Source organism: Oncorhynchus gorbuscha, linkage group LG11 (genome assembly GCF_021184085.1).
Source record: "Oncorhynchus gorbuscha isolate QuinsamMale2020 ecotype Even-year linkage group LG11, OgorEven_v1.0, whole genome shotgun sequence".
Lineage (NCBI taxonomy): Eukaryota > Metazoa > Chordata > Actinopteri > Salmoniformes > Salmonidae > Oncorhynchus > Oncorhynchus gorbuscha.
Window position 1 is genome coordinate 62,276,585 of NC_060183.1, and position 19,491 is coordinate 62,296,075.

Below are 19,491 nucleotides of genomic sequence, written 5' to 3' on the forward strand. Positions count from 1 at the left end.
TACAAATGGATGCATTGGTGCCTTTCGGGCAGTTCAGAGTGTTGATTGAGGGCCTCTGTTGAGGAATGTGATTGTGTTTTATTTTATGGTTCTGTACTGTCTTTATATTTTCATTTTCTGCGTGTAATTTGTTGTTTAATGGTAAGATACAGGGCTCCCTTGCAAAAGAGACTTTGGTCTCAATGGGACCTTGAAAATAAAGGTTAAATAAATATATAAACATGAGCACACAAAAGGACAAAAGGTGAGTGATGATCCCCTACTTGGGACAGCATCCTGTTTTTGTTCATGTAAAACATGATCATATATGAAACAGACCTGTTCTTGTGTTGTGTGCCAAATAGTCCCTATACTGAGACACATACTAACATTGGGTCAGTAAATATGCAAAGGGTAAAATGTTCCACTGTCTCATTTGTTAATCATTGACCCATACAGACCAACGTTAACAGTGCTATTACTTTGTATGACACTATCGTGGTAGGCTTGATTATCGATGAGACGACCTACAGGGAGGTGAGGGCCCTCGGAGTGTGGTGTCAGGAAAATAACCTCACACTCAATGTCAAAACAAAGTAGATGATGGTGGACTTCAGGGAACGGCAGAGAGAACACCCCCCTAGCCACATCGACGGGACAGTAGTGGAGAAGGTGGAAAGTTAAGTTCCTCGGCGTACACATCACAGACAAACCGAAATGGTCCACCCACATAGACAGTGTGGTGAAGAAGGCGCAACAGCGCCTCTTCAACCTCAGGAGGCTGAAGGAATTAGGCTCGTCACCGAAAACACTCAGTTTGTGAGTTACAGATGCACAATCGAGAGCATCCTGTCAGACTGTATCACCGCCTGGTATGGCAACTGCTCCGCCCACAACCGTAAGGCTCTCCAGAGGGTAGTGAGGTCTGCACAACGCATCACCGAGGGCAAGCTACCTGCCCTCCAGGACACCTACACCATCCGATGTCACAGGAAGGCCAAAAAGATCATCAAGGACAACAACCACCCGAGCCACTACCTGTTCACCCCGCTATCATCCAGAAGGCGAGGTCAGTACAGATATCTCAATGCCATCAGACTGTTAAACAGCCATCACTAACATTGAGTGGCTGCTGCCAACATACTGACTCAAATCTCTAGCCACTTTAATAATAAAAACAATTATGTAATAAATGTATCACTGATCACTTTAAACAATGGCACTTAATGGCACTTAATGTTACATACCCTAATGTTTACATACCCTACATTACTCATCTCATATGTATATACTGTACTCTATACCATCTACTGCATCTTGCCTATGCCGTGCGGCCATTGCTCATCCATATATTTATATGTACATATTCTTATTCATTCCTTTACACTTGTGTGTATAAGGTAGTTGTTGTGAAATTGTTAGATTACATGTTAGATATTACTGCATGGTCAGAACTAGAAGCACAAGCATTTCGCTGCACTCACATTAACATCTGCTAACCATGTGTGTGACAAATAAAATTTGATTTGATGTATTACTTTGTATGATTAAATAGAGGCCTTAGTCAAAATATATATGGAAATCAAGTAGAATGTATTTCCATCTCATAGGAGACAGTATAGAGTAGACATGAATTATATAATGTTATTTCAAGGAATGTTCCACTAACAAAAAAATAAAAACAACTTCTTAAAGGGCTAAATCCGGTTTGCAGAAGAGCCACATTACAGCACGATTGAAATATAAAGGTAATTTCCGATTGAGAAGACAAAATTCAGCGTTTACTGTGAATCTCCGCGAACATTGGAACTATCACGTTCTGACCTTTATTTCCTTTGTTTTGTCTTTATTTAGTATGGTCAGGGCGTGAGTTGGGGTGGGCAGTCTGTGTTTGTTTTTCTATGTTTGGTTTCTGTTTCTGCCTAGTATGGTTCTTCATCAGAGGCAGGTGTCGTTAGTTGTCTCTGATTGAGAATCATACTTAGGTAGCCTGGGTTTCACTGCTGGTTTGTGGGTGTTTGTTGCCACACGGTACCGTTTTGGTTTTTGTAGATTTCACGTTATAGTTTGAGTGTTCATTTGTCTTTATTAAAAACATTATGGACACTTACCACGCTGCATCTTGGTCCGATACTTACTCCTCTTCAGACGAAGAGGAGATCTGCCTTTAAATTTAAATCGCTCTATAGTATGGATCTTCTTCAGTATGGGTTTAATCTTAACCTACTACAATAACCTAACCATAACATGGTGAGAACTAAAGCTAAATATGCTACGAAGCATGTACAGAAGTTAAGAGACACCTGGAAATCTCTATTTGCAGAAGATTAAGATAAGCACCAGCTGTTTTCTTCCTTTACTCATCTTTCATAGACCTGTTTTACGGCGCAAGGGAGGAAGCCACTTGATAACAAACAATAACTTTCGAAAAACATATGTTGCAATGGTCAGTCTGAGTAAATGTTTCATTCTGTGGCCGTCCTCTTCCCCCTAGGAGTCTGCCACCTACACTCACTCTGAACATGCCGTGGCTGGCTGTATATATATATATCTGTCTGATCTCTGCTACCATCTAGTGTCTCCACTGCATCTCAACACCAATGAATAAGGAAAACAACCACTGGTTCCTTGTTCTAGTCCCTAACACCTTGGTGTTTTCAGATCTCTAGGAACTGGATAGATATGAGTTCCATTAAGTCCATTACCAATCACCATATTGCTTACACTTATCCATTCTCTTCAGATCTGAAAGTGTTGTCCTGGGAGAAGAGGCTAATATGGGCTTGGGGTCATTTTCAGACTGGACAAGGCAATGTCACATTGTGAAGGTTACAAGGACATCTACAGTATGTTGTGTATGGGCCCTGTGTGACTGGGTCTTATGGATTTCAGGCCTTACTCCGATGAGTGCTGGATGCTAGCGAATGGAGTGTAGGGTTTCTGCTTGTCTATTGTTGCCAGTGTAAGCTGATCTGTTACCTACTCCCTCAATACAGGAATGCGAGCCTGGTTCGCCTGTGTGTGTTATCGTGTGCATGTTTGCGTGCACGTGTGTTTGATTGTGTACGTGGTAGGGCAGAGGCAGAGGGCCCATCCCATCGGCCCAATAGATGAGGATAATAAGCGCTCTCTACCCCTGAGAACCCCACTGTTCTCTGTGGCCTCTTTAATATGTAACACACTCCATTGACAGGCCTATGAGTGTGAGTTCACAGGGACGGGCAGCCTGAAATATTAAACGGCCTGAGGAGCCGCTGCAGGCTCAATTTGTTTGCTCATCATTAGAGCAGCTTCTGTGGAAGAGAAGAGTTGAACAACAGGGGAGATAAAAGGGAGGAAGACCTACCCTCCAGGGGATTGTACTAGAGACAACATCTGACCCTATACTGTAGTGTCGATTTAGTTTGTCAGTAAAGGAGTACAACACTGGACTGGTCCTGGGACGGAGTTTGCTTTGAAAACAGAAGTCATGGCAGGTCTCCAGGGAACTACCAAGGACCTTTAGGAGGTTTGGAGGACAAACCAGAAGGTACGCCATGTTTTATGTTTTTTTTTCTCAGTTCTGTTAGGCAATGTTTTAGTGAAGGACAGTCAACAGGTACTAGCGAACAGATGTTCTCATACCTCTCCTCGGGGACCCCAGACATTTCACAACTTTGTTGTAGCCCAGAACTAATTCACCTGATTCACCTTGTCAAGAGCTTGATGATTAGTTCACAATTTGAATCAGGTTTGGTAGCTGTGGAATTGTTCAAATACATTTAACAGCAAGGTTTGAGAACCCATGGTATAGAAGATCTGATACTGACATTCGGTTTTAGTCATTTAGCAGACACTCTTATCCAGTAAATAGATATTGGTCTCTGCTTACAATCAACCTGTTGTCTTATACCATCACACAACTGACTGACCGGACAGAGAATATCCACAGCTGACATCAAACATGGGTCTCAATCCTTTTTCTTGAGTGTAAATTCCTTATTAATTCCATTCCTCTAGTTTCCTCACCATTTGTATTAATCAACTGTTCGTTTTCTCCAATAAATTAGTTTCAGGTGTGTTTGATTATTTGAACTATTAAGCATTGGGCTGCAATGTATTACACATGACCGGTGCTATAAATATTTTTTCAGTTGTAGTCACATGGTCACCATCAATATGTGCCATTCATAATCTAGTTTCCTGTACAGGATGGAGGAGGAAGCCCCAGTACCTGATGCCCAAGACTTTCATGCCCCAGAAGCCCCCGCAGAGGCCCCTGACTTAGAGGCCCCAGAAGATCCCCCTGTAGAGAGTGGTGTGTCGGCCGGAGGAGTTCCACCATCCAGAGAAAGCCGTAAACTGGACTGTATCATCTGCTTCTGTGCCTTCAACCTGGCTGAGAGGCTGCCACGCAAGCTCTACTGCGGCCACACCTTCTGCCAGGCCTGCCTGAGACGCCTTGACACTATCCTCAATGAGCAGGTGGGTCTGACTGTCATAACAGCAGTCCTACAGAGGCAGCATCTCTGGTTAATTAGGGACTATAAAAAGTAAAAGATATTTGGACCACTTTCAGAATAGCTCAAACAGACTGGGCCTTGTCAAGCTATAGCTAGCTCACGTGTTCCTTTGATTTAGTGAAAGTTATTTGATAAAGGGGAGAACTGATTTGTTAGGATCGGCCAATATGCATAATCTTAAATTAACCTGACCAATCCTAAAGAGCAACAGATTCCTTTCCGGACACTTTTCGAAGAGGAATGCTGTATTGAGAGCTCATTATTAGCTTCAGCAGTCATAACTATTAGTCTACCTAAATATCTATAATTGATTGACAAACCAACGTGTCCCAATCAACCTTGCTCCCTATCCTACTCCCCAGCAGATGTGGATCCCCTGTCCACAATGCCGGCAGAACACTCCGCTACCTCGCGGGGGAGCTACAGCCCTGGACCTGGACCTAGCAGCCTTCCTGGGGGTCAAGGCTGACTTGGACAGCCAGAGGTCCAGCCCCCAGCAGGGAGGAAGAGAACTTGGCAACCAGCTGGAGCTAAAGCCCTCCTTTGGGAAGCAGCCCATCATAGAGCAGCCTCAGGCCACCTGGAACCATGGAGGACTGGCTGAGCCTCGCTTCCACAGGAGCCCTTGCTGCAGGCGCTTCTTCTGCTGCTGGTGGTGCTGCTAGGATGCCCAGTCATGTATGAATGACAAGAGTTTTTAAAGCATCTGGGCAACAGTTTTCCCATTACAGTGCCAGCTGTAATTGATTATAGGAATGCCTGAGCTTCAAGGCTAAAACAATGGAAAATATAGGTTATAACTAGGGCCTGACTGCGTTATCTGACCAAGGAAAAATGTACTACTGAAAGAAAAAAAAACACTACTGGGGATAAGTGTTCACGAGACTGACAAAGTTGTGTGGGGGACAACATTTTTTCCCCACATCGTGGGAGAAAGAACATTTCAGCACTCACAATGGGATGCTGGATAAAGACCTCAATGACCTCACCTACAACCTAGACTCCTCTACTGCCTCCTTTCAACTATGCAGTTGGACATATAGGCTATTGGTACCTTGATTGTTGAAAGTCCATTATTTTATACACATTTCGTTGAGTTATAGTATAATTTATCTAGCCGCTCTAGAATCTCCCATTAGTGTTCAGATCAATTGGTTGAGATCTGGTGACTGATAGTCATCAAACCATTCAGTGACCACTCGTGCCCTGTGGATGGGGCATTGTCATCCTATAGTAAGCCATGGTAGCTCAAATATATGCCTGTCCAACATTTTTATGCATGACCCTTAATTAATTTACAAACCACACCTGTGTGGAAGCACCAGCCTTCAATATACTTCGTATCCCTCATTTACGTGTTTCCATTATTTTGTATGTAACCATTTTGTCATGTGCAAGTGTAAAAGAATGGAAAAAGAAAATATGGAGTTATTGTTTTTATTAAAAACTAGACAAAAGGATCGACTTCTGACACCAACTGACTCATGTTTACAAATCACCCAAAACATATTATTTAACAAATTATCTGGGAGAAAGGACAGCTTCAAAGTTGTAGACATCAAGAGACTAACATTGTTGTTCAATAATAATTTAACCATCTACTAAATGTAAATCAGACAAGTGTACAACTCAGAATATTTAGGATGTTCAAAGACTCATCCATCAATTGTGAAAATGCTAATATTTTATGATCTTCTATTTGTATGGGATGACAGTTCGGTATTACCATAGAAATAGAAGGTACCATAGAATGCCATTCTCTTTCTATGGGTGATACTCCCTTCCCTGCTCACTCTGACATCCAGAGTTTGAAGGTGCGGTCGTAGGAGCAGGTGGCGATGTCCACGCCCATCACCTTGCCCTCGTGGCCCGCCCTGATGGGTCCACACCTTGGCTGTGTTGTCACAGGCCCCGGTCAGGAGGAAGTGACCGTCATTGGCTAAGAGAGGAAGAGGGAAAAATTGCAACCAGTTATAACAGTATATAACTTGCTGCTAAACCTTTACCGTGTGACTTTTGAAAATCATTTTCAGATATTAGTTGGCATGAGTATTGTGCAAAGGGTTACCTGTATGTCATTATAGGGTCAATCAAGTATTTTCAGTTCATATGCTGGATCAATTTAAATTAAGTTAAAGGGATACTTCGGGATTTTGGCAACCAGGCCCTTTATCTACTTCCCCAGAGACCGATGAACTCATGGATACCATTTTTATGTCTGTGTCCAGTATGAAGGAGGTTAGAGGTAGTTTCATGAGCCAATGCTAACTAGCATTAGCGCAATGACTGGAAGTTTACGGGAATCTCCTAGCATGGACAAAGAAAATTGTATCCACAAGTTAATCTGACTCTGGGGAAGTAGATAAAGGGCCTAAATGCCAAAATCCCAAAGTATCCATTTAATGTGAAATTAATAAGTAGGTAGTCTCTGGGATCTGGAAAAACTTTAGTTGGAATTTGATAGAGGACACTAGGCTCTGATGGGAGGGGATGGTGTAGATGCATTTCCTGTGACACAGGTCCCACACCTTAAAGGTGTTATATTTCACCTTTACTTAACCAGGTAGGCTAGTTGAGAACAAGTTCTCATATTCAACTGCGACCTGGCAAAGATAAAGCAAAGCAACGCAAACAACAGAGTTACACATGGAATAAACTAAACATACAGTCAATAACACAATAGGGAAAGAAAGTATATATATACAGTGTGTGCAAATGAGGTAAGATAAGGGAGGTAAGGCAATAAATAGGCCATAGTAGCAAAATAATTACAATTTAGCAATTAAACACTGGAGTGATAGATGTGCAGAAGCTGAATGTGCAAATATAGATACTGGGGTGCAAAGGAGCAAAGAAATTACACAAAATCAAATACAAATAAATAACCGTATGGGGATGAAGAAGTTGGATGGGCTATTTACAGGTGCAGTGATCTGTGCACTGCTCTGACAACTGGTGCTTAAAGTTACTGAGGGAGATATGAGTCTCCAGCTTCAGTGATTTTTGCAATTCGTTCCAGTCATTGGCAGCAGAGAACTGGAAGGAAAGGTAGCCAAAGTAGGAATTGGCTTTGGGGGTGACCAGTGAAATATACCTGCTGGAGCACGTGCTACGGGTGGGTGCGGCTATGGTGACCAGTGAGCTGAGATAATGCGGGGCTTTACCTAGCAAAGACTTATAGATGACCTGGAGCCAGTGGATTTGGCAACGAATATGAAGCGAGGGCCAGCCAACGAGAGCATACAGGTCGCAGTGGTAGTTAGTATATGGGGCTTTGGTGACAAAACGGATGGCACTGTGATAGCAAATTGGAGTCCGAGTACAGCGTTGGAGACTATTTTGTAAATGACATCGAAGTCAAAAATCGGTAGGATAGTCAGTTTTACGAGGGTAAGTTTGGCAGCATGACTGAAGGATGCGTTGTTGCGAAATAGGATTCGATTCTAGATATAATTTTGGATTGGAGATACTTAATGAGAGTCTGGAAGGAGCGTTTAGTCTAACCAGACACCTAGGTATTTGTAGATCCCCACATACTCTAAGTCAGAACCATCCAGAGCAGTGATGCTGGACGGGCAGGCCGGAAGTGATCGGTTGAAGAGCATGCATTCAGTTTTATTTGCATTTAAGAGCAGTTGGCGGCCACAGAAGGAGAGTTGTAGTCGCTCTGGATAAGAGCGTCTGCTAAATGACTTAAATGTAAATGTAATGCATTGAAGCTCGTCTGGAGGTTGGGTAACACAGTGTCCAAAGAAGGGCCAGAAGTATACAGTTATCCCCATTTCTTGTTGCTGCGTGGTAGCAAAACAGGGGAGAAGAGTTTCAATGCTGGACCTACAAACACACACTCTAAGGCTTATCATCATCAATATGTAGGGCCAGGAGTTTTCACCAGGGCCGTAGTTATAAACTCAGCAAAAAAAGCAACATTCCTTTTTCAGGAACCTGTTTTTCAAAGATAATTAATGGAAATCAAAATAACTCCACAGATCTTCATTGCAAAGACACAGTTATAAGGTCACAGTTATGAAAACGTACAACACTAAAGAGGCCTTTCCAGTGACTTTGAAAAACACCAAAATAAAGATGCCCACATGCATGAACATGCCTTAGGCATGCTACAAGGAGGCATGAGGACTGCAGATGTGGCCAGGGCAATAAATTGCAATGTCCGTACTGTGACAGCGAGACAGGACGGACAGCTGATCGCCCTCGTAGTGGCAGACAATGTGTAACAACACCTGCACAGGATCGGTACATCCGAACATCACACCTGCAAGACAGGTACAGGATGGCAACAACAACTGCCCGAGTTACACAGGAACGCACAATCCCTCCATCAATGCTCAGACTGTCCGCAATAGGCTGAGAGAGGCTGGATTGAGGGCTTGTAGGCCTGTTGTAAGGCAGGCCCTCACCAGACATCACCGGCAACAACATCGCCTATGGGCACAAACCCACCGTCGCTGGACCAGACAGGACTGGCAAAAAGTGCTCTTCGCTGACGAGTCGTGGTTTTGTCTCACCAGGGGTGATGGTCGGATTTGCATTTATCGTTAAAGGAATGAGTGTTACACCGAGGCCTGTACTCTGGAGCGGGATCGATTTGGAGGTGGAGGGTCCGTCATGGTCTGGGGCGTTGTGTCACAGCATCATCAGACTGAGCTTGTTGTCACTGCAGGCAATCTCAACGCTGTGCGTTACAGGTAAGACATCCTCCTCCCTCATGTGGTACGCTTCCTGCAGGCTCATCCTGACATGACCCTCCAGCATGACAATGCCACCAGCCATACTGCTCGTGCTGTGCTTGATTTCCTGCAAGACAGGAATGTCAGTGTTCTGTCGTTGGCCAGTGAAGAGCCCGGATCTCAATCCCATTGAGCATGTCTGGGACCTGTTGGATTGGAGGGTGAGGGCTAGGGCCATGCCCCCCAGAAATGTCCGGGAACTTGCAGGTGCCTTGGTGGAAGAGTGGGGTAACATCTCACAGCAAGAACTGGCAAATCTGGTGCAGTCCATGAGGAGGAGATGCACTGCAGTACTTAATGCAGCTGGTGGCCACACCAGATACTGACTGATACTTTGGATTTTGACCCCCCTTTGTTCAGGGACACATTATTCCATTTCTGTTAGTCACATGTATGTGGAACTTGTTCAGTTTGTCTCAGTTGTTGAATCTTATGTTCACACAAATATTTACACATGTTAAGTTTGCTGAAAATAAACCGTTGAGAGTGAGAGGACGTTTCCTTTTTTCCCCAGTTTAGATCACACAGTCAGGATTATCTGGCCCTATCCATCAGATATCATTAACACAGAATCTATCCATGTAATTTACCTGTTGGGAGAGAAGTCGATGCTGAAAATCTCCAGGAACATCACACAGCACCCGGTTCGAAGGTCCCAAATACGCCCAAACGAATGCAGACCCGAGAGAGATTAATATCGAGGCAAACTAGGATTCAACTAAGAGTCCTGTAGACTGTGCTGACTGTCTTGACTGGTGCAAGTCACTTTCCAACAATAGCGTAGATCTGTACAAAAACACATCAGCTCGTGTGTCACATGGAGCCAGTTGTTGCATCTGCCTTAATTTAAAGTTACAACAATCACATAACAAGCTGCTAAACCTTCTCAGTCCTCCAAATTGCTCAGGCAGTAGATTTGAGTTGATTATATGTATGAGATCACTGTGCACTGAGAGTTGGGAAGTGTGTGTAAGACAGCATGTTATTAAGAGGGGACTTGAAGGGAATATCCCTGTATGATTCAAATCCAGCAAGCCACTGAGAGGCTATTTGTTCTGCCAAGCCTCTAATTGAGATAACTGGGTGGACATCTACTGGCCTTCTTGGAACAGATTATTGAATCACAGAATAAGACCATTGATTTACTATAGCCCCCATTCCCTTCTATAGGCCAAATAAAAGCCTTTTCTAATGTTTTTGTTTTGGAGAAGACACTGAGATCCCAGTTATCTGAAGGTTCGTTGTAGAAATAATGGATGGGATAATACTAATACAAAAGTGACCAGCCATTCGCTTGATTCGCTGGCAACATATATTGCAACAGGATGTGCAGAGACAACACAAAAATGTATGTTTTTTACCCACAATTGACAGACTTTCATAGTGCATCCAGTGCGATCTTACCCAGTGCCTACCAGAGTCATCAGGTTGGAAGTGCAGGTCGTGGACTCCTTTACTGTGTCCCTCCTGGTGCAGGATCTCCTCCTGGGCCTCCAGGAGTGTGAGTGAGTGGGTGAAAGAGTGAAAGAGAGTAAGGATTAAGCCCCACTTCAGAATCAATTCGAATGACAAGTCTGACGAGAGTAACATCTATCTATGGCTAAAGTTGAGACATTTGGTGCAAGTGATCATGTTTTGTTTATATTGTATTACCTGGATCAGACATTCTGAAAATGATAGAACGAATTAAAGAAAGTTTACAAATAAATTCACCCACCAGGTGGTGCCCAGGAAGCGTCCACAGGGGTGCCAGGCTACTCGCGCTACCCTCAGGAGTGGCCCTCGATGTCAGCAACAGGCTCATCACTACAGAGAGAGAGAGGGGTTACCATGGTTACAACACAACATGCCTTTAAATCGCCACCATTCATTTCACCAGCTCACAGTTAGCAACTGTTTATGATAACTGCGAACATTTAGAAAAAAAACAGACACTGCTTTTCTTAACCCCTCTCCTCCTGAATCATATTTGATCAAACTTTAGGTAGTTTCCCTCATTTGAGACAGAGAAAGACAGTACATATCAACCAGAGCAGACCTGTGGTCTGAGTTTGACGGTGCCATTGGCAGCACAGGAGGCCATGTTAACATCAGAGTCCTCCATAGTCAGAGTGGCCTGAGGATGGAAACAGATGGCCCCCACGTAGGTGTTGTGGCCTGAGGATGGAAACAGATGGCCCCCACGTAGGTGTTGTGGCCTGAGGACAGGAAAAGAGAATAACTATTATCAAATGATTAACTTATTTATCATTCAGGATAGGGCTGGACGATATGGCCAAAATAGCATATCACTGTATAAAAATAAAAAAGGACAGTATGACGGTATTTTATGTTTTTGAATAATAGTTCAACATTTTCTTCATGAGTAGTGCGTGACCCTACGGTGGCAACACAAATAAATTAATTAAAAAATCCTACAATGTGATTTTCTGGAATTGTTTTTCTAATTTTGTCTGTCATAGTTGAAGTGTACCTATGATGAAAATTACAGGCCCCTCTCATCTTTTTAAGTGGGAGAACTTGCACAATTGGTGGCTGACAATACTTTATTGCCCCAGTGTACATTAAGTGATTCCAATTGGTCTTTCTCCATTTTGATTATTGAAATACTGTTCAATTCAAAGAAATCTGCATTTTCATACATTTCTGCATTTGTTACACTTATTCGAGATCACTTCCACACTGCCATGTATGGCTGCACAATATGGGCAAACAACCTAGGCCTTATTTCTAGCCAAACATTGCGATTGCGATTTTACTAGCGATTTAGAGCAAAACACATGGGTGAACGGTTGGAATCATGGAAATAGAATGATTATTCTAATTCTATAGTTAGAATATAATAGTGGGCACTTTAAATACAGTGTTGTTTGTCGTGACAAAAAATGAAAATGCCAGGGAGGAGTTCAAGACAGTGTAAGGACAAGGAACTAAAGTGTTGATAAGTGTTTCTTAGGGGATCCTATAATCTTTGGCTACCTGGGGCTGCAGGTAGCCTAGTGGTTAGAGCATTGGACTAGTAACCGAAAGGTTGCAAGATTGAATCCCTGAGCTGACAAGGTAAAAAAAATAAAATAATATGTCCTTCTGCCCCTGAACAAGGCAGTTAGTCCACTGTTCCTAGGCTGTCATTGAAAATAAGAATTTGTTCTTAACTGACTTGCCTAGTTAAATAAAGGTTCAAAACAAAATAACTGAATGTTCTCTTAGCTACTTCATGTAGCTAACTTTTCTTGCTTTGCATATTCCAACACTGTTGCACAAACATGCTGTTTTCAGTCTACACCATCACTGGTATCACAAACACCCAAGTCACGGCCTGTTCACCACGCTATCATCCAGAAGGCAAGGTCAGTACAGGTGCATCAAAGCTGGGACAGAGAGACTGAAAAACAGCTTCTATCTCAAGGCCATCAGACTGTTAAATAGCCATCACTAGGTTACTCAACCCTGCACTTTAGAGGCTGCTGCCCTATATACTGTACATGGAGTCACTGCTCACTTTAATGTTTACACACTGCTTTAAAGCTCAAAATTCACCACTTTATTGACAACATTTTGATCTGAAATGGATCTTCATCAGGTCTGTTCTTTATTAGCCCAGCACCTATGTTAAGCATGTGCGTATGACCAAACTTTACATACTGCTTTACTCATTTAATATGTATATACTGTATTCTAGTCTACTGTAAAGTAAAAACCCAAACCGGTCCATATATCGTAAAATACAGTATACCGCCCAGCCCTAATTTAGGACAACAGAAATCAAGGAAAAGAGTAAATTGCAATGCAATTTCTCAAATGATTGAGAAAAATAAGATATTCTTCTAACCCCGAAGAGTACAGATAAGGGTGCGGGCAAACATTCCACAGTTTACACAGGCCACTCGTAGAGAGAACAAAAAACAAGTCAGGACGACAAGGACAATTCTTCTAACAAATGCTTATTTGACAGCTAAATGGATATAAAACACCATCAAGACCATTCCTGTCTGTGCAGTGCTATGAGAGGAGACTGAGGGACTCACCAAGCGGCAGTCACAAACATTTTGGAGTTCGGGCTAAATTGGCAGAAGGATTTAGGCCTGTAGTCACCGATTTGACTGCAGTAGTTATTCAGGTTCTGAGTAGGCAGAGAAAATGTTGATATTCTACAACAGTTTTTCACGAACAAGACACATCCTTGAATTATTTTGGAGACTTTGATGGAGGACATACGCTGAGGGTCTTGTGAAGTTCTTGTACTTTGGTTTAACACTTTTTGGTTGCAACTTGATTCCATGTGTTATTTCATAGTTTTGATATCTTCACTATTATTCTACAATGTAGAAAGGAGTAAAAATAAAGAACACTGGAATGAGTAGGTGTCCAAACGTTTGACTGGTGCTGTAAATGTATCTCCATATTGAATGAATGGAGTGAAAACATTGTAGTGAGATAAATACATTGGAGAGTCAAACCACATATCATACCTCCTGGGAACGTTTGGATTTCTCAAATCAAAGTTTATTTGTCATGTGCGCCGAATACAACAGGTGTATTCAGGAGGAGGTATGATATGTGGCTTGACTCTCCAATATATTTCTCTCACTACTACAACATTTTCACTCCATTCATTCAATATGGAGATAGATTTACAGACCAGCACTTCATGGCTACGGACGTGAGTGCTATGGGTCTGTAGTCATTTAGGCAGGTTGCCTTGTGTTCTTGGGCACAGAGACTATGGTGGTCCGCTTGAAGCATGTTGGTATTACAGACTCAATCAGGGACATGTTGAAAATGTCAGTGAAGACACCTGTCAGTTGGTCAGCCCATGCCCGGAGCACACGTCCTGGTAATCCATCTGGCCCCACAGCCTTGTGTATGTTGACCTGTTTAAAGGTCTTACTCACGTCGGCTACGGAGAGCGTGATCACACAGTCGTCCGGAACAGCTGATGCTCTCATGCATGCCTCAGAGGTGGATATAATGCATGCAAAATATAACTTTCGATGTGGTGTTTTCAAGCAGAAAGACAATAACTCAAAACTGCCATTTGAATTGGTAAGTTGACAGGGGTGACATGTTGTAAAAGCATCAGAGGATCTTCAGAGGGTCTTTAATTTTTAATCCACATATTAAAATATTAGAAAGGGAGGACAGGACCATGCTTGTGACTCACCTCTCTCGTCTCTCAGCAGGCCCCTCACCAAACAGTGCGATTGGCTCCCCAAGGGCCCGTAAGCAAGCTTTAACCTCTATATCGTCAATGGATACTGTGACTGAAAGCGAGCGAGAAAAAGTCAGCCAATACCTCAGACTGAAGCTCACTCACGTGTTCCGCAAGCTCAAGGGACCTGAGGGAAGATAGAAAGTAAGTTGAGTTAAGAGACACACCATATACAGTTGATGTTGACAGCCTCAATGCCTGCTTTGACAGAATTTTTGCCTGACCCAGAGGACTCTCGTCCCAGCTGCTCCCTCTCCTCCAGACTGCCATAGAAAATGCTGGTCTTCTTCACCAGCGGAGCTTCATCCTCTTCAGACATCTCTGGTCCCACTGTTCACCACAATGAATGATTACTGTCCTGGAGTAAACAATAGCCACACAGAGATATGAATGAATTGAATGAGTGTGTAGTTTACTAACTATCAATTTGCTGACCAAAAATGGACAACTCCCTAATCAGTAAATAAAATGGCTAGGACACATTGACAAAATCATAGGGGTTTGTAAAGTAGTCTTTACACAAGAACACGTTGACTAACTAGCTAACGTCAGATAAACTAGTTAGCGAACGACACTCAGCAGTTTGCCAAAAGCATCACCAAATAGACAAAATGCTCAACATTTAAGATGCTTAACGTACCTATATTTTAGTATTGGGTTTGAAATAACGCAATTACACAGGAACCGCAACCAGCTAGCAAAATCAAAACACAGGTGGTTACCTGTTCACATTTCACTGCGACATCTAGCGGAAAGGTCAAACATACCCACACGTGCACTGCTGAAAACTGTTACCCAGAAGCCCTTCGACAATTTATAGCGGATTCTACAGGGATATGCTGTCTAGCTACTGCTGTCCAAATAAACAACATTAACAAAATGTAAGCAAATATGAAATATTAGCCTGTTTCTTTGTGAGTACCACTGGATCCGAGACAAATTGACGTATGGAGCGCTCAATTTTGCCCTCTTTAGCCGTGCTTGGTCTGTCACTAGTCTTTTATGTAGTTAGCTTGACAGCTTGCTCGTAAAGTTAGCAAGTTGTTGCAAAGAGATTTTAGTGTGATTGATTTGTTTGGTAGCCTTAACATTAACTATTGTTTAGTAATTGTATATAGCTAGCTAAGTGGTTTAGCAAATGCAAGCCATATTATTACACTCGATAATTGATCTGTCACCTTTCTGTCTAGCCATCTAGTAGAAGTTAGTACTTACAGCCTTGTGCACATCTGCTTCACATCCAACATCGCATCTGGAATTGAAGTTGGATGACACTGAGGAGTTTGAGTGTGTCAAGAAACAGCTTGAGGTGAGTAGCCACAGCATCATGGATACATTTATTATCTGCAGGTATAAATGTAACTGACAGTTAGACTTACAGGTTATGTCGTTGTCTTTTGTTTGAATTGTTTATGTGTCCGTTGCGCGGGGGAAATGATAATACAAGCGGAACTACGTAGCTAATACTGTTGTATCGGGGATCCTTATTGTAGTAACACACTTTTGGAGGAAAGGCAATCCTGCGCTGCGTTAGCTAAGTTTTCATGTCATCGGGTGTAGTTCATAAAGGTTGAAGAGTGTATGTTAGGATTAAGTGTGAATTCATGCCAGGAATAATAAGTGTGAAGTTTGATTTCCTCCCTTCTGTAATAAGCAGCCAATGAGGTATTTGTTCCTTTATTCATGTGTTTAATCTGAACCCGTTATAACGCCGCTTAAACTGTTATGTATGTAAGCACTTCAGAGTTATACCAAGCTAATAAGTCACTCGTAAGATAAGGTTGTAAGAGTGTGCTTAACTGTATTTTTCATTTACTTTATAGTTCTCACGGAAGGTGATAATTCTGACTAAAACTACAGAATAAAGCCGCCAGTTAAAATCAAGGAACGGTTGTGCTCGTGGTTACTGAAGGGAGCTACAATAAAAGGCATAATAAAGAGGCTTTGCGTTGTTGATGGATTGCCTGCAACCAGTTTCTTAAATTCCTCATTAACTTTTAAGAAACGCTTGATTGGCATAAAATCCGCACCTTGGGTGTGAGAAAAGCACTTCATTTTTTTTACATGAATTATACATAACATAACTTTTGTCTAACAACCTTTGCCCCCCCTCAGATTCGGAAAAAACAGAGCGATGAAGTGGATGTTGTTGGTGTGGCTATGTTTAGTAATATGGTGGGGGCCAGCGGTGGAACAGGGGATGGGAAGACACGGGAACAGATGATCAACGAGAGAAGAAGCTACAAGCCCCATCCCAAACCAAACACCTTGCCCTCACTCTTTGGAAACCTGCAGTTTTAGGTTCCTAATAGGCACATTAACAAGACTGCTCAAACCAGTGTTGGTGTGTGGATGGCACAGTAACAATGCTATTGACATGGTCAGGGATACTTGTGTGCTTGCCTGAGGTCAGAATTCTCTTCAAAGAAATATGTAGTTTGAGGATGTTTTGCTTATAACACACATCTTCTAAAGTAATGTTGTTGCATTTACCTGAAATGTTATGACTTGCGATGCAAAGCGTGTGGCCTTTCATACAATATGTTTCATGGGAGTAGTTGTAGTAGTTTCCCTCCATTACACAAATCCAGACTTGGTAGTCCCAGGAAGGTGAAGGTAGCATCTTTTGGGCACAATGGAATGGACTTGATAACTAATCAGTGATTACTTAGAATGGTATGATTGTAGTTTTATTGGCCTTCAAGGCTGCATTATGAGAATGCAACAGAATCAAACATAGTTCTTGAATGATACCATTTATTACTTGTTTTCTCTAGATGATTACAGCACTGTAAATACGTCATACTATACAGACATGTCTGTGGACTTTACAGTCCAGGTAATGTTCACACTGTTGCTGCGCTGGAGTGGCAGTCAGACTCCCACTGCTGTTTTGGCCCATTAACTTCAACGCTCGAGTTGTATAGTAGACTATAATAATACATTTTGATACATGATCCCATGTGGTAAAGCAGAAACAGTTATAATATGTTCAAGTATACACCAACTATTAATGTCCCTGGCTTGATTGTAATGTAATGAGAATGTGCGGCAGTTAAATCCAGTTATAGCAACTAGGAATTTGACCCTCAAACCAGGCACAGCACATCACTAAGGCTGTGTTTAGACAAGCAGCTCAATTCTGATATTTTTTTCACTAATTGGTCTTTTGACCAATCACATCAGATCTTTCTACAACCGATATTTCTCCAGATCTGATTGGTCAAAAGACCAATTAACTGAGTGCAACAACAAACAAACAAAATCAGAATTGGGCTGCCAGTCTACAGAGACAGACAATTCTGACATTTCCGCTAATTGGTCCTTTAACCAATCAAATCAGCTCTATTGCCAAATCATTAAAAGATCAGAATCAGACTGCCTGTGTAAAACACAGCTTTAGGCAATTGATAAACATTTACTAGTCATTTCTCAGAGATGAAAAAAAATATAATCAAGAAACTAAAAATACAACTTTCTCTTTAGGTTCTACTTCATAGATATCCCCTCCTGTCAAAGTGTGAACTGTGAGGCGTAAGCACCGATAGGTCACAAGAGGTGCAGTAATCATGTGTTACTAGGCCAGTCTGAGAAAGCACTAGATCCATCCTCGTACTTTCCCATAGTTCCCTGCTTGCCCTTGGGATCTGAGCACTTGCTCCAATAAGGACACTAGTGTCCATGTTGTGTTGACATGTGAACTAATTTAAGCCTATTGAATGAATGCACCAAAAGTTACTCCCAAGTTATATAATGAACATTTTATATTGGCTTCTTGATGTACAAGAGCAATTTACATTTGTGTGTCAGATCAAACCTTCGAGTGCCAAGTGTCATTGGTAAATAATGAGGTTGTCATTCATAAATTACCAAAATTGAACACTGCATAGCAGTGTGTCTCATGAAGAGGGTCTCAAAGGTTGTCGCGCTCTGCTGCATTACACTAATGTATATAATCACACAACATTTAAAGTGTACTGTACTTGACTGCTTGTCCACTGGACAAACGTCTTTAAAATAGCACTGGCACTTGTCAGTAGACTACAGTTGGCCTAGGCTGTCATGTTTCCCTCCTTTAAGGCAAAGGGTTTAGTAAGGCTTAGTCATACAGCCAGAGCTGCCCCACCATCTCCACACAATCCCAAGTATGACCTTTGACTCCTGTAGTTGAGAGACCCTGATTATGTTAGACGACCCCCCCCCGCCAGATTGTCAGATGGAATGCAGATATGACAAGGCTTCAGAAGAACACATTGGCTTTAACTTGGGCCCAGGTGGGGTCAGGAAAAACTCTGGGCCCTATTCACAATGATCTTCAATGAGAAAAGATTTAAGGGTCATAAATAGCCCTCTGAGTAGAAGAGCCTAGAGCCCCAGTGCTACAAGGATGAACCTGCACTGGTTGTTGCGCAATAACAAAAACAGAATGGAAGAATGGCACGACTGGGGGAAGTGGATGTTTGGCCCTTGACAGAGCTGTGGAGCCAGACAGGAGTGGTGTTGGTATAACAGAAGCCAGCATTTGGAATACCAACATCATGCTAGTTGTCGAGGGTAGTCTTCTGGACCTACTAAAAGGACAGACTTGAATGTCACAAATGTAAAAGCTCAGTCGTAATTCACATTTTCCATCAAGCAACTTGTGTGACAACGTGAACCATTTAAATAAGATAAACGTATATAAAACTGGATGCATGATGATGACGATTACATGGAGAATACCTGTGTGTGAATGTATGTGTGTGTGTGTGGGTGGAGGATGGAGAGACCGGGGAGGGGGCCATTAGTGACAGTGTTCGGTGATATCAACAACCACAGCCTTTTTCCAGCTGAATAAGAAGTATCCGACGCCTGCCCCGGCTGCAACGGCGATACACAGATAAGCATTGTAGGTCATGAAGACCAACATGAGGAAATAGCTGACCACCACCTGGATGATGTGTAACACCGTCTGCAGCAAGTGTGCCATACTCAGCATCCGCTGGCTGCAGGGGAGAGGGGGAAACAGGATGGTTAAAATAAACTAATTGACAGCACTCTGCAAGTCAGG

General features: G+C 42.5%; 3 protein-coding genes across 13 annotated transcripts in view; 2 read left to right on the forward strand and 1 right to left on the reverse strand.

Moving 5' to 3' along the window:
• The first annotated feature begins 1,893 nt into the window (after positions 1 to 1,893).
• Positions 1,894 to 5,926, forward strand: LOC124049072 (RING finger protein 224-like). 2 transcript variants are annotated; one of them, XM_046370406.1, is made up of 3 exons: positions 1,894 to 3,508; positions 4,170 to 4,443; positions 4,844 to 5,926. In XM_046370406.1, exons 2-3 carry the CDS (start codon positions 4,171 to 4,173, stop codon positions 5,144 to 5,146), a joined length of 576 nt encoding a protein of 191 aa, XP_046226362.1. In that variant the 5' UTR covers positions 1,894 to 3,508; position 4,170; the 3' UTR covers positions 5,147 to 5,926. The 2 variants fall into 2 exon arrangements, with proteins under 2 accessions (XP_046226362.1, XP_046226363.1); XM_046370407.1 differs by having other exon boundaries at positions 1,894 to 4,443; positions 4,847 to 5,926.
• Positions 5,905 to 19,491, reverse strand: part of LOC124049073 (high affinity copper uptake protein 1-like) — a 33,189-nt gene continuing 19,602 nt past the window's right edge. For 2 of the 10 annotated variants that reach the window (XM_046370409.1, XM_046370408.1), the window contains exons 5-12: positions 15,821 to 19,426; positions 15,657 to 15,715; positions 14,666 to 14,799; positions 14,394 to 14,568; positions 11,268 to 11,427; positions 10,947 to 11,035; positions 10,634 to 10,720; positions 5,905 to 6,420 (exon numbers count right to left, since the gene is read on the reverse strand). In XM_046370409.1, the coding sequence (XP_046226365.1) occupies positions 19,225 to 19,426 (202 nt within the window). In that variant the 3' untranslated portion in view covers positions 5,905 to 6,420; positions 10,634 to 10,720; positions 10,947 to 11,035; ... (3 more) ...; positions 15,657 to 15,715; positions 15,821 to 19,224. Of the gene's footprint in view, positions 6,421 to 9,819; positions 10,016 to 10,633; positions 10,721 to 10,946; positions 11,036 to 11,267; positions 11,428 to 14,393; positions 14,569 to 14,665; positions 14,800 to 15,656; positions 15,786 to 15,820; positions 19,427 to 19,491 lie in introns of all 10 variants that reach the window. The other 8 variants (XM_046370416.1, XM_046370414.1, XM_046370411.1 and 5 more) reach the window with 8 other exon arrangements.
• Positions 14,784 to 18,562, forward strand: LOC124047696 (anaphase-promoting complex subunit CDC26-like). Its single transcript, XM_046368004.1, has 3 exons — positions 14,784 to 14,804; positions 15,643 to 15,750; positions 16,557 to 18,562. The coding sequence occupies exons 1-3, from the start codon at positions 14,784 to 14,786 to the stop codon at positions 16,740 to 16,742; spliced, it is 315 nt and encodes a 104-aa protein (XP_046223960.1). The 3' UTR covers positions 16,743 to 18,562.